The sequence below is a fragment of the Cinclus cinclus genome, chromosome 1, assembly GCF_963662255.1.
Source record: "Cinclus cinclus chromosome 1, bCinCin1.1, whole genome shotgun sequence".
NCBI lineage: Eukaryota > Metazoa > Chordata > Aves > Passeriformes > Cinclidae > Cinclus > Cinclus cinclus.
In genome coordinates this window covers 18940424-18955378 of record NC_085046.1, presented here as the reverse complement: position 1 = coordinate 18955378, position 14955 = coordinate 18940424, and the positions used below count along the sequence as shown (strand labels likewise).

The 14955-nt window shown below is 35.5% G+C and overlaps 1 protein-coding gene across 1 annotated transcript in view; it reads left to right on the top strand.

The window, feature by feature from the left end:
• MALRD1 (MAM and LDL receptor class A domain containing 1) overlaps positions 1 to 12307 on the top strand; it is a 236579-nt gene extending 224272 nt beyond the window's left edge. The window contains exons 36-40 of the mRNA XM_062500144.1: positions 640 to 722; positions 815 to 905; positions 9446 to 9521; positions 11211 to 11267; positions 11994 to 12307. Coding sequence (XP_062356128.1) covers positions 640 to 722; positions 815 to 905; positions 9446 to 9521; positions 11211 to 11267; positions 11994 to 12095 — 409 coding nt within the window. The 3' untranslated portion in view covers positions 12096 to 12307. The remainder of the gene's footprint in view (positions 1 to 639; positions 723 to 814; positions 906 to 9445; positions 9522 to 11210; positions 11268 to 11993) is intronic.
• Positions 12308 to 14955: the final 2648 nt, after the last annotated feature.

Here is a 14955-nt window from a genome sequence, read left to right as displayed (position 1 = left end):
AGCAAAGCCTGTGTCAGATATTTTAATTTTTTGGTCCCTTCAAATCAGGACCGAATTTTACCAAACAGAAACCTGGAATAATTTTACACGGCTGTGGTCAAGTGTAGCTTTGGTTTTGACAAGGTATTTGTTGGAGAAGTACCATTTTTACAAAAAAAAAAAGAAAATAGATAAACAAGAGAGGCAAATCAGGGGACAAGAGAAAAACATCTTTTCATATTCTAATTGTGTGTCCTTCTCTATATTAGGATGCCAGTTCCTCAGCTCAGAAATATATTTAACCCTCACATGGAGGATATGTGGAAATTTCTTTTTGCTGTGAAAGAACGATATGATGGCATTATGGACACTGAAGCCAATTGTAATCACTGAACTTAGTTTTATTTTTCTCTCACTTCTTAGTTTTCTTAATGCATTTCTCTCTTAGATTCCATTGTATTAACTTTGATGCTGCTCTCTTTGTGATTCCTGGATAAGTTTTACTCACTGGCACCATTATATTAACTTTGATACTGCTTTTTGTGATTCCTGGATAAACTTTAGTCACTGGCAAAAGTGCTCAAAACTTTGGCATTTCCTCTGTGCTCATCACTGTTTATTATCCTTTCTCTTCTTCAAAAATTCTTGTTTTATTCACAGATGTGGAATAGGATGGAAAGGAAACCGTTGCCACATAAGTGCTAAGCCTCTTCAGCCTCCAACTTCAAGTCTTCTACAAAATGGTAGGTCTGTAAAAAGAAAGTAACATCTTTGAATTCATTCTTTGAGTCTTTCATTTTACTTATTTCTGTCTTTGATTGCTCTGATTTTGCAGATATTTGGATTGGATTGGGTATCAGTTTCCTACTGATTAAAATTACAGCTGCTGCCTTGTATTTTCTTTTGAAGAAGAAAGTGCCAGAAATGTAAGTGAAACTTTTATTTTGCATATAGCAGACACAAATGTGGCAAAGAGCAATGGCCAACTGCCCAGGCTCATTGGTTTCAATTTATAAATCTCCCTACAATGTCTTCATATACAACACTGAGAAGAAAATGTAACTTTGCAACAAAAGCTGACCTTAGTGGACTCCAGTCTGGAAACAATAAGCAATGGCTGGATGGCTTAGAATGTTTTGATTGTGGCATTGTATGAGTATTCTTATATATAAAATTCAGAGATTTTTAGGATATGCCTTCAACTTACAATTCACTATTTCACCAATATATTTACATGCACTTCCTGTCATCACTCTGATAATCTCTGCTTTTTCTCTTCTCCCTAATTTCAGATTTTTTTTCCCTGTTTGTTTTACTCTAACTTCTGTATTGCTTCTCTGCCAACTCTCAACTTATTCTGCTAGATCCTTCTCTGTCAGAAAGTACCCAGCACTGTCCCTTCTTCCCTTTCCAAAATTCCCATTGTACATTTTCTTGTCCATTTTTGTTTTTGATTTTCCTCACCCTTCATTTTCTTCTCCAGAATTCATCTTCAGAGCTGTCTCTTTTCCTTTAAACATGTTCTCTGCTATAGACTTTCCTCTCTTTGGGGATGTTGTTATCTCCCAAAGTATCTCTAAACTGTGCAGGCTCCTGTCCTGACATTATTGCTGCTGACATGTCTCCTATCTGCATGCTCCCCTGACAGGTAGAGCTGTCTATGGACACAGAAGCAAAATGTTGAAGCAGAAACCTTTATTGGTTGTGCTTCTGTTAATTGAGTGCATAGCTTCACCTGCTTTCCTTACATCTCCTTCTTCTTCTTCTTCTTAAAAGCAGGAATAACATTCCCTTATCTGATTTCATGGGGCTTTAAGATTCAATTCATTCACATTAATGCAACCTGCTGAGGCACACATATGGAAAAGCACTTCAGAAGTACAAGATTACTTGTATTGTAAGAGCTGCTGGATTTTAGCTTTTGTGATTTCAGTAGTTATGTTTGAGAAAAAAAAATGGAGTTTAATTTCTCAAAACATGTTTGATGATGTTTTAATTTTTTTTTTGTTTCTTACACTACTTCTGTGCTCTCATTCAACACTCCCTCCTACTTTTTTTTCATAAATGTCTGTTTAAAGGTTATTGCACTGCCATTCACATCTCTTTTACCCACCTTTCTATATTTAAGGAATATGTTTTCTTTTCTTGCAATTATATATGTTAAAAAGTAGTATTTTTGTAACGTGTTGCGATATGATGCTAAGCAATATGGCCCTATTAAGTATAAAATAGGAATGAATGAGGGTCTTATTGTTTTTCTAAGAATAAAGTACATCCCTGATATGCAGAGAATCAGAGCTGTGAAAAAGGATTAGACAAGCTTACAAAACAAACCTTTCTGATCTTGATTGATTACATTAAAGCTTCCAAAAAGGTAAGTTATGATGATGGAAATTTTCATGACTGCAATTTTGTCTGTTAGAAACTGAGATCATCAAATCATTTTGCCCACACTACAAATAAAAATTTTTATTTGCCTTGTTTTTTAATCACAGTTGACTTAACGTGTAAGTTAAAATAGGCATTTTGCTAAGAAATAATCTAGCTAATAAATGGCAATTTGTTTGAAATTGTGGAAACAATAAAATCTAAAACTTTGAATTTGAGAAGATACGCTCATCCACACTCTTCCTCTTCAACTACCTAGTGCGTACCATGATTTGGTATACAAAAATCACAGCTGGAAACATAGTAGTAAATTAAGGCAAGTTATTCCTGAACTACTTAATCAGTAATCAGATGTGACTAGTCAAAATGCAGCCAGTGTTAATGCACTGAAGTTTGGATCTTTAGGATAAGGCTTTATAATAAGAAGTGACTTGTATTTGCATAAGTCTGTAAAATGTACAATGTGACAGCACCACATAGAGGCGTGAGACTTTACTTCTGATTTTTTTAAGGCATTTGATGAATGGGAGGAATGGCACATAAATGATACTTTCCTACAGTTAATTTTCACTTCTGTCTGCTTTTAGCCCTCCTGACCCATGTTATTTTCTTAAAATCATTGGGCACTAGAGTCACTCTAGGGAAGTTTTCACATGCTTGAGGTCTTATTTACTACCTTTTGATAAATTCTTTTGCTAGCTATTTTTATGTAATTTCTGATAGTGTCCGGTTGCTTTACTGTATAGACCCACCCATGCAGGCACTGGCAAATGGTTCTCCAGAGGCACATCAAGAGCTGTAAGTGCTAGTTCCCATGACACCTTAAAAGGGTGTGCAGGTCCATCTAAGTCTCAGTGGAAATAGTACAGGAATGTGCACAAGAGCTGGAGAAGCTAGAGTCCAGTAGAACTCCTTTTCCATCAGAAAACCAAGTAGATGTTCGCTGAGCACCCCTCAAGTGATTGCTGGCTTGGAATTTGTCCCTAACAGCAGTGAGAACCTAAGTCACATTTGTCCCTCTTCTTCTCTGGAAACATTAATGTTCCTTAACCCTTCCTTTCAACCCAGAAGTGATGTCCCATTTCACCTTTGCTCTCTCCTTCTCCTTCTCCTTCTCCTTCTCCTTCTTCTCCTTCTCCTTCTCCTTCTCCTTCTCCTTCTCCTTCTCCTTCTCCTTCTCCTTCTCCTTCTCCTTCTCCTTCTCCTTCTCCTTCTCCTTCTCCTTCTCCTTCTCCTTCTCCTTCTCCTTCTCCTTCTCCTTCTCCTTCTCCTCCTTTGCAGAATTTAATTTCTGATCTGCAGGCTTTAAATGCTCCTGTTACTGAGTGGGAATTACTGGAAGTCTTCATGTAACTTTATTTCCTAATGGACAAAAGCAGCTTTACATGGCTTGGCAGCAGCATACTTCATTACCATGACAGCATTCAGATATGCCAGACACTTCCCAGTCCCCAGCTGGGAATATGTGAAACCTTTGTATAGAAACCCCAAATCAGGGAAGCTTGTGAATTTCTCTCATTCCTGTTTGCGCTATAGAGATGATGCTCCCTAATCCAGAAGGAAAGGCTGCCAGTAGGGAAGTAGGGAAGGCTCCACTCTATCAGAGACATCTGTCCTTGTTGACCAAATAGAAGCAAAATTTCATTTTAGCTTCCATTTTGTTGTAGCTGCCTTCTAAGGCTTCATTGTAATTTGAAATGTGAGCGTATGAAAAGTAAGTGGCTTTCTGTCCAGCCAAGCTATGCCTTTTTGCTACTGCCTCCAAAGTAGTCAACATCCCTGGATCATTTAAATTTCTTTCTTTCCTGTTCTTGAACTGTTTTATCCACTACAACACCAATGTACCACACCTATATTCAGTCCTGTCAAACTTTATGAACACAAAACATTAAGTTTTCCAAAGCATATAACAAAGTATCTTGCCACACAAGCAAAAGAGTGAAAACTGAGGTGTTCTGAGAAAGCATTTTAAAATTACAGAAAATCATGGGAAGAAGGGGCCCACAAGGCCATTTTTCATCCTGCCACATCATAGACTCAATTGTATCACTCCTGAGTTCTCATTTAAAAACCTCTAGAAACATGAATTTGATGTCATCCTTGGGCTATATTGGTTCCTTGGGTAGAAAGAAGCTTGCTGTTAGAAAGTTATTTTCCAGCTGCTGATATATCTGTTTAAGTCCCTTCCTATTCACAATAGACAATAACAGATCATTCCCTTCCTCCTTGCAGAAAATTTTTTTTGTTCTTGAAGGCAGTTCTCTTGCCTCTTTACAGGCTGCCTTCTTCAGGCTAAACAAGCTCAGTGCTTTTGCCTTTCTCTATAGTTAAGGTTTACTTATAATGATGATGATTCCCAGTTTCTGTTGCCAGACTTTCTGCAATTAGACCGTACTCTTCTGGAGGTCTGGTGTGGAGGAACGGGTGGTGTATTCCAAGGGAAGCTCTCCAAACAGACCTGAAAGGCTGCCAGAGGTCATTGCTGGCTGTGCCTCTGTTCCTATATCCCAAAGAGATAAACAGAATTACAGTATAATGACATTTATTGAATCGTTTTCAGCTTGTGAACTGAAACAGAGACAGATACAGTTCATGTATAATGGGAGAAAAATGTGCAGTTTTATGGGAAAAAGTAAACCAAAATTTGGAAGCATCAGCCATAACTGTTGTTTGGGAATTGTTGTATTAATCTAATGCTGCTGTCCAAATCCATTCATTCTTCTGTAGAACATTTTTGTTCCAAAGGATGAGTGCTATAGTCAGAAGCCTTCAGTTTTCCTGAAATGTACATTTGATGACCACCCCACATAGGAACGATTGCACAGAAACAAGATGAAACACACTGAAATAGAGCCAATCTCTGTAGTCTGTAGCCTTCAAGTTCACTAAAATGAAAATTGCAAAGGACTGATTTTAAAAAATAAATTCCCTAAAGTGACTCAGAAGGCACAAAGTACAGACTTAGGAGACCCAGACAGCATATTAACAGTAAAATCAAACATCCAGGTGACTTGTACATTATTTTAGATGCAGCTTTTGAAAAGTCTTCTCTCCTTGCATCTGGTCTCCTATTTCTTTCATGGGATGTGCAAAATACAGCCTATTTCAGCAAACCTAAATTTAGTTTAAAAGATTTTAAATGTGCTTTGGAAATTAAGATCTTGAGTTTTAGTTTCTGTTAAGATCTGAAGCTTTAGCACACCTATAAAAATTCTTTAAAGGGATTATTTTAATTAGTAGCTTAATTTTAATTAAATCTTTGGTCCACTAGGATTTTGTCATTGTTGTGGATCAAATGCTAAGCATTCCTCCAGTACTGTATTTCCTAAAAAATCTGTGTTCTGTATGTAATATTTGTTTTTTCTCTTTGAAAGATATATTATAAAGTACAAAATTATGAGCTCTTGCATCCAAAAAAATGAAATCTAGATACTTTAATTTTCCATTAACAAGAATGAATTTGCTCAGCAGTCTGTTTATACACTAGTGAGTATTTTGTGGAGCATATAACTTCCTCCTGCCTTTGTGAAATTGTAGTGGAGAAACCTCTGACAAGGCAGTAGTTTTTGCTACTGAAGAATGCAGAAGAGCTTAGCAAAGCTATGCCCCATGTTACCTCAAGCTAAAATGATTAATTATCTCCTTCCCTATTGTGGTATTTCTGGTTAAGTTAGAAAACCAAGTTATCTCTAAACTACCTTACACACATATTTGAGTATTTTTTTTTTCTTTTTCTAAAACTTTTTTTACTGCAGTTACCAACTCATCCAACTGATAGATTATGGCACTTTGTGTAAACAAGATTAAATTTTCACTTGCAAATTCTTTAAGGACTTTTAAGTATTTTGAAAATACTTTAGAAATTTTAAGGCTATCTACTTATATCCCTTCAAAAGAATTGCTTGCAGCATTCACGAACAGGGGTAACCATATATGTGCTTGTATAAACATATTCATATGGATGCATCAATGTATATATATATGTTGTATGTATGTGTAGCATAAGTTACATAAGGTAGTATATTCAAGGTGACTTTCAAAGCCATGCTTTAACAAAAATTTACTTAAGAACAGGAGAGAACTTGATAAAGTTCATTTTCCACCTAAGATTCTGGTGCAAAAATTCAAGCAGCACCCATATTTTGAGCAATAAAATTCCCATTATCCCTAAGATTCAATGACCAATACAGATGCTTTTCATGATTCAGAACTAGAGTGGGAGGACACCTTAAATCTGCTGGACTCAATTTTATTGCTTGAGACATAGACAGGACCAAGTTCAGCACTAAGCACAGCAGCCACAAACGTTGTTGAAGAACTTGGCCAGCACTATGTTTGGTGCCCACCGTTTGGCACAGTATCCTTCTAGTTAGTTCTGATCCTTGCAGAGGAAGCTGGAGATCTGTGTTCAACACCCTCCTGCTCTCAGGACAGATCTAAGTACTCTGCAAGTTATTGCCCAAATAAGCTGTGTATATGTCTTGCACAAACCGCTCAAGTTTAATGGAGTGATGAAAGAGAATGAGACCTTTACCAATCCTTACCATTTGCTTTGGCACAGTAAGGGTGGTTCATACTGAGAATTGTGTGACTTGTGTTGCCATTTGGAAGTGTCTTGACTGACTCTAAGCAGAACTGATTTGCTTAATTCCATATCATGCTTTTAGCCATACAGTTGGTTTGTGATGTCAAAATGAGGCACCAAAATTAAGGGATCTAAGTCTGTCCCTTTGGGCATTAGTTTAGAAGCAGAGACAAACTCCTTAAAAAAAAAAAAAAAGTCTGCTGAAGCCCCTGGACATCTGAGTTTGCTTCTGGCCTCAAATTTTGTGAGCCATGCTTTCATTTTAGAGTAAAAATAAATTTTGCACTTATTTTCTGGACTATATTCAGGAGGACTGGGATGCAAATATACACTTAGGCATATAAATTATCTGTCATTTCTTCACTCAGCAAACTAAATGAATCAGAATATCATGATTTATTACAGTTTAGATCAAATAAAAAAAATAACAGGTTCAAATATTCAACTCTCCCCATTGTTGTGTCAAGTAATCAAAATAAATTATGAGACTGGCATTAGAAGCAATTACTCTGTCAGTCTTGTTGTGAAAAATTTTAGGGAGACAGGTCTGGTTTAGTCTAAAACCCAAACTTAATTTCTTGCACTGATTTAATTCATAATGTAGAATATTTCTGTGCCTTAGTTGTGTCTTCCTCCCAAGCAGCCATTCTGGTTTTAGCTATTTGCAACAGAAATCATTCAATGTGTCTCCTCTGTGGCTCCCACTGAGAAACAGCTTCCTTTTCCAGCATCTCTCTGGGCTGTGCTCCTGTCCCCTGACTGCTCTTGTCCCCTCAGTCCTGCCTACCACAGCGACAAAGAGCCTGTCTATCAGATTCTAGCGAGACATGACTTCAATCACCTGTAAGAGCAGATTTGGAAAAAAAACACTTTTTAGCAAAAAAAAACCCTTATTTCTCCATCATTAAGATTGATGGGAAGCTTTAGGGAAAATTTTTATCTAAGAATACTGTACATGCAGATTTCTACGTACACAAGGCATAGGCTCTTACTTATAAAAACTATGGAAAAAAACCCCACCTAAATGCATCGCTTCAAAAGCAAAGATTAGCTTCTGGTTCATTCTTCAGTAATTTTAACTAATACATCTGTTGCCTTTCATATAGTATTGGAACTGCTTTGATGATTCTGGGCCTCTCACTACAACAAAGACATTGAGGTGCTGGAGAGAGTCCAGAGCAAAAAAGCTGCTGAAGGGTTGAGACATTAAGTGCTATGAGGAGAAACTGAGGGAGCAGGAGGTGTTTCACTCACCTGGAGGAAAGGAGGGTCAGGGGAGACCTTACTGGTCTCTAAAACTACCTGAGGTAGGAGGTGGGGGTCAGTCCCTTCTCCCAGCAAGTGACAGGACAAGAGGACATGGTCTCAAGCTGTGCCAGGAGAATTCAGGCTGGACATCAGGAAGAATTTCTTCACTGAAAGGGTTGTTAAGCATTGGAACAGATTGGCAATGGAGGTACAGTCACCAAACCTGGAGATGGCAAGACTGGACATGGCACTTAGTCCAGCTGACAAGGCTGGACTGGTGATCAGTCAAACGCTGGACTCAGTGATCTTAGAGTTCTCTTCCAATATAAATGATTCCATGATTCTGTGATTTCAAGCATTTTGGATTATTAACAAGTCATCTATATAGGAAAAAAATTCAGATCCTAGCTGCAAATTCTGCCCCCATTCTGCAGAATAAATGTGATTAACAGTACAGTGCTTAAAAAAAACCAAACAGGATATGTGAAGACTTCTATCAGGAAAGCATATCTTTAAGCCTCCAGATGAGGAAGTGGACAAGAGATCCATAAATGGCAAAACTGGTCCTATTCATCTATTATAAATTATTTAAGGCATTGTGTTAAATAATGAAAAATTTGCATTTCAATACCTCAAGTGATTATTTATTCATGGCTTTGTGGCAACAGGTATGAGTAGTTTGTATAGCTTTAAAACTGATGCTGATGATTTTGACCTGAAATGCAAGTTCTTTCCCAATCAATTGGAAAAGTGGAGCACTTATAACAATTAAATAAACTAAGGTGTTCTTGAACTTGGACCCTAAGACCATCTTAATCATTGAATTGTCAGTGTGATAGCAAAACACAGGAAGAACATGATGTCATCCCTTGGAAACAAATTATAGGAATGTGACTATTAAGGTGATCTCATGTTTTATCTAATGTATAACACTATACCTGCATTTTATAAACACTAAATAGTTCTATACCCAACCAGAATCATGTATGTTTTTAGAAGCAACAGGTGAAAATTATTATTTTAACCTAGACATTATTTATCCAGAATATTGGTTTAATTTCCTCAGTTTCAGTAGAACCCAGTTGTAAATAAATTTAGCCACCTATTTTTTTGGACTCCAGTCTTTTCAACTTTAATCTCTTTGATTATATGACAGTCTGTCAGATATGCTTTTTTGTTTGGTTGGTTAGTTTTCTTTGGTTTTGTTGGTTTTTTTGGGTTTTTTTCATATCCAAGGAAAGTGAGGAAAGTGCGGGAAACTGCTATTTCTTCATTTGCCAATCCATTGTACAAAGACCTTCATTCATCTGGGAAAGTAAAGGTAAGCTGCCTCTATATCTTCAGTGTTCAGAAAAATGTAAGGTTGTAGTCCTCAAACAGTTTTCCATTAAAAGAATGTAATCTCTCAGTGAATGCTATTTAATAAAAGAAGTGAGAAATAAAAATTGACTCCGCATTCAGATCAGTTCCAGTGCATTTTCAAAACATAGTAATATTTGAAATAAGCTCAGTTTTGACAACATCTCAGTGTTTACAATTATTATGACTACGGACTGATGATTTGGAGGGAAAAAAGTGTTTTAGATTAAATATTTACCCACACATAGATAAGAAGCTCGCCGGGACTTGTCTCCTTTTGTATCTGGAAAACAAACAAACAAACAAAAACACCAAGAAAAAACCATCCAACAAAGCAAACACACAACAACAGAAATGCATCAACAACAATGAAAACACAAAATGCATGATTCAGCAGCCAAGTTGCCTTTGCACACTCACTTAACTTTAATAAAACAGTTTATACTCATTCCCAGTACTTTAAATGTACATCACAATTCCCATCACAGTAAAAGTCACCTTGGCACCAAACAAGCAATTGGCCATATATTTCCCTAGTACCATTTGCTGACCAGAATTAAGAGATCGATAGAGTAACAAAGAAACTTTTGAATAAAACATATATATACACACATATATAAGTGAACATATTGCAGCAAAAGAATTAAAGGCAAGATTTAATTATCAAATTAAAATGATAACTAAAATTAATGTCTTACATTTTACAAGAAATAAATCATTGAATTAAAATGAAGGTATCTCTGATATTTTGTTTATAATTAAAAATAATATAGACCAGGAACCTTGGACTAAAAAGAAAAAAAGCTAAAAAATTAATTTTAAATATACTCCCTACCCTTATTTTGATACTACCTTTATTAGCACTAAAAGAGCTAAGCTTGGTTTGAAATAGAAAATAAAACTTCCTTGTCCTTTGCACAGTCAATAATAAAAGATTCCCCTGCAGCTTTGAACAGGATTAACTATGACATGCCATTTACTTTCTGTAAAAAGGTCCTCACACCTGATTTTAGAGACATTAGATCAAATGAATTCACTTACAGGTTGGAGTTTGTGAGAGCTCCAAGTTGGAAACATTCCCATCACAATCATGTCCAATTCATCAGGACATTTTTATTTTTGGTTAAAATAGATTCCTGACAGGCTTCATTTAATAGCAAGTTGAAAAAGAGAAGCACAGAGTCAGGAGAGACATTTTCATGGAAGACAGCCCCAGGCATTGTGATTGAAGTCCAGCCATGTACCAGAATTTCCTCTTTTTTCTCTAAGACTGGGAAAATACATGTTTACACTGATTATTATTTTAAAAAGAAAATAAGCATTATGAGTTTTCTCCAAGTCTGATGAGACTTAAATTTGAATGGTGTATCACCAATCAAAAGAGATGAAAAAATGTGAGCAAAAGCTCTTGTCTTCAGCTGAATACTCACAAGTTATGCCCTTGTGGGTGTCTCTGAGCTTCATAAAGAGCAGTTCTCCTGAACCTTCCTGAACACCAAAACCATGTGGGCTTAGCATAGCTACACTCTTGCTCATAATACTGCCTCATAATTTTGGATCCATAGAGTGCATTTCCCAGGCTCCACATGGCAGAATTGACTATTTTCAGCTCACTAAAAATATTCTGAAGCAGTTTTTTTTCTTTTTATAGTCTCCTGGGTATGCCACCTCATCTGCTGTTCAAATCAGTGTTTCTCCATGGCATGAGGTATGTAACAATACATTTCTGGGATGTGTTTTTGGCTAGTAAAGGAAATTCATTTGCAGAGGAAAGGGAAGGGAAAAATGTCACTTAAAGTCAATGGTGTATTGCTACTTTATACTGTTGGCACCTCTGGAAATCTCAGAATGATGGCCAGGGCTGAATTGGTTGGCAAGGACCTCATAATCCTAGTCATGTTGCTCATCATAGCTACTTGTTATACCACTCACTAATTTAATAAGTTTCAGTCTGGGCAGATGCTGAAGAAAGTGTTTACAATTACTGAAATCCTTACCTGAAGGGTTCATATCACCTATTTTCTCATACACTTTTCATTCAAGGAAAATATAACCATTTCCTTGAAAAAAGGGGAATTATAATGCCATGTACCAAAATTAGTGACCCACTGCAATTACACTATGTACACAAATTGCCTAAAATAATATTAAATTAATGCTAGAGCAAGGGCTCTGTAAAAAAAAAAAGGTGGAAACAGATGCAGAAGTAGGTTAAATGACTTGATCAGGTGCATGTGGTATGTAATTGCTTTGGTGGAGCTATGCTAACTTTATGCAACTGAAAGTCTGGTCTAAAAATGTTTGGAGATTTTAAAGTTTTCTTTACTATGTTACTTCTATAATGAATCTACAGGCCTTTGTATGTGCATTTTAAAAAATTAATTGGATCACTTGGATTTTAAATTTCATTATATCTTTTTTTTTTTTTTTTTAGTATCCATTTAATGAAAATGTGAATGCTACTTCTTTTCCAAATCCTCTCTATGGTGTAGCAGCAGAAGACATGGAGAAATTATGTAGCTCCTTGAAAACATAAACACAAAGCAGGATCAATAGTGATTGCAATTCTTTGCCTAAAGATTTGTTATAAAATCTGGAAGTGTGTCATGATACTGTAGTATTTGCAATATGAATTAATAACTCATCACAGAATAACTCTTACTAAAACAATTATGTTCAGAATGTAAATTTATATTAAAAATGGAATCCATACATAAGTAAAACATAATTATATATAGACTTCTGGCATTTCTGTGGGTGCAGAAAAAGATTGATAATTATAACTATGAATTCATTTTACATTTGTACAGTTCAAATTACAGTATGTTAATAAAATATTTGATCAAATCCAGATTCTTTAGTTTGGGAATCATAATTCTATATCCATTATTTGAGAAATGATGACTTAAATATTTCTGCAATTTTGCATTAGAAAGGCATTTTAACTGACTTTTTTAGTGTTCCAAGATGCAGAAGCAAAAGTCTTTATAAAATTAGAAACATATAAAACTAAATCAAGAGTGGTCATGAATCATGGATTTGTATATCAGCTCAGCATGTGATTCATCTATGTGACACACCAGTATATACACTTACTTTTAAAAAATATTTTTATTATTAACCTTAATAGGTTAATATCTAACCAAACTTCCCTCTGGTGAGCTCTACAATTCCGTAGTTCTGACTGCTGTGCTCCTGATAAATTTAGCTTAGTGGTTGACAGAGGGTGAAAACTGGCATGTTCAGGAAACCATATTTCTGCTGAATAGGTTGGCCTCCCACACAGCTGAAACTTATGTCAGCCCATGCTTTCATGAGAAAGATATTGGGGAGGAATTTTGGTGTGCCTTGTGATTTTGATTGTCATCCTCTGTGGTACCAGGCATAGCTGGTAACAGTGTTTACACTTTAAATAACCTGACAAAATGTCATCTTCCATAATACCCACTTGCATTACACGATCGTCATTTTTAGCTTGAAGGCTTAAGTGTTCCTGCTGTGCTTGTGTTTTCTCCCTTACTGTATTTCTACAGTCTGCTTAATTTTAAACCCATTGGCAAGTCTTAAAGTTACTAAACTCGTACAAATTGCATGAAATCAGAAATCTGCACTGTAGATGGTATCTGTTAATACCTTTGTTCAGGGAAAATGGAATTGCTTGACATTTATTAGACTTTTGAGACTCCAGAAAGAAAAACATACTGATGCTTGCCTTCATTCCATCATGCACAGATCCTCTTGGTTTGGGTTTGGTGTTTTGCTTTTCTTTCACTTTTTCTTTGTAGAATAACCACAACCTAGAACTTTCTATATATGTATATATATCTATATGTCTTTCTATATATCTATGTATCTTTCTACCTGGGGCCACAGAACTATTCTTTGAAATTTTTTTTGTCTGACTGGCGTGTTGTTTCATGGGTAGTAGTAATGACAAGGTGTGATGTTTGCCTATCATTCTCCCCATACTTTTCCAGCACTATGTTCACAAGTGCCTCTCTGCTGCATTCATACACACACCTGCCTTACTGCTGTCTAGTTGAAAGTTACCAAATGCTATTCACTAATGTTTTAAATAAGGAAATGTGATCACACATGCTGTTTTCTTTCTGAAACAAGATTAGTATTACTGAAACATAATTTTCTTATTATACTTGTATCTGTTAGGTTGAGACACAGACTACATTTGATCCAGGAAAGCAGCAAGTACCTCCAGCTCCTGAACTCTGATATTTTGATAAATCTGAGTGAGATTATTGATTTCCCCATTATAAGCAGGCATTGAACATCCCTACATGGTCAAGCCCATGTACTCAAAATCTCATTTATTCTGCAATAGACTAGCGCTGCTTACAGAATTTCATTAAACACAAAATTCACTAAAACACTGGTTATGCCATACTTCTTAAATCTCCATTTACTGTGTCATGCTATGTGTATCTGTAAAAAGTTACATTAATGAAAGGAATAAAGTTAACAATGGTAGAATTTTATCACATTCACCATTATATAACAGAATATATTTATTTTATTAATAATGGTATTCATATTTTAATGTCCCCCAAAAAAAGTAGTTTATAAAGAATTATTGCAAAAGAACTCAGGGAACATCATATTACTCATCAGTAATTATGTCCTGAGAGAACTGTGACTCTTCTGGATAACCTCTGAAACAAGGTAAGCCTTTCACCAAAGTAATTTTCAATTTTTATAATTGACAGAATGTTTACAAAGAAAGTGCTGAAATTTAGTCTTTTAATCTTACTGAACTTCAATATTATTTTCTCTTCTTATTTCATGAAGAATAACAAATTAAATTATATTTAATATATGGTTATTGTTTCAGCTGACTAGCCCCAGACTGAAACGTTTAAGACAAAAACTTTACTTTTTTATTTAATTTTCTGAATTTTTTTCAAAACTTAAAACCACATTCATAGAATTCATATTCTAAGTTATCCTTTCCATAGTTTCAATTTCAAAATCTAAAGAACAAATTCAAAGTAAATACTCATGATATAAATATAGAGGAAAAAAATATTGTTAAAATTTACTACATAGATTTCTTCTTCCAATTTATAATATCCCCTGACTAAATGCCCTATGTAAGCCTATGCTGTTATTGTCATAACCTTTATGTAATAAAAATTACTTTTTTTCCAAGCGACCTGTTTTCTGGGAAAAAATTTGAAGATGGATACTCTATACAGACAATGAATACTACATTTAATCTAATTTAAACCTGTTTATATATCAATGATCCAAGGTAACAGCAGAAATAAACTACAAGACAAACTTTTACAAAACCCAATACCACTTTTGGTGTGGTCTGTATGGTCTTCCCAGAATTGTTTTGTTTCTAAGATCTCACAATCATGAAGAAAACAAGCATCCAT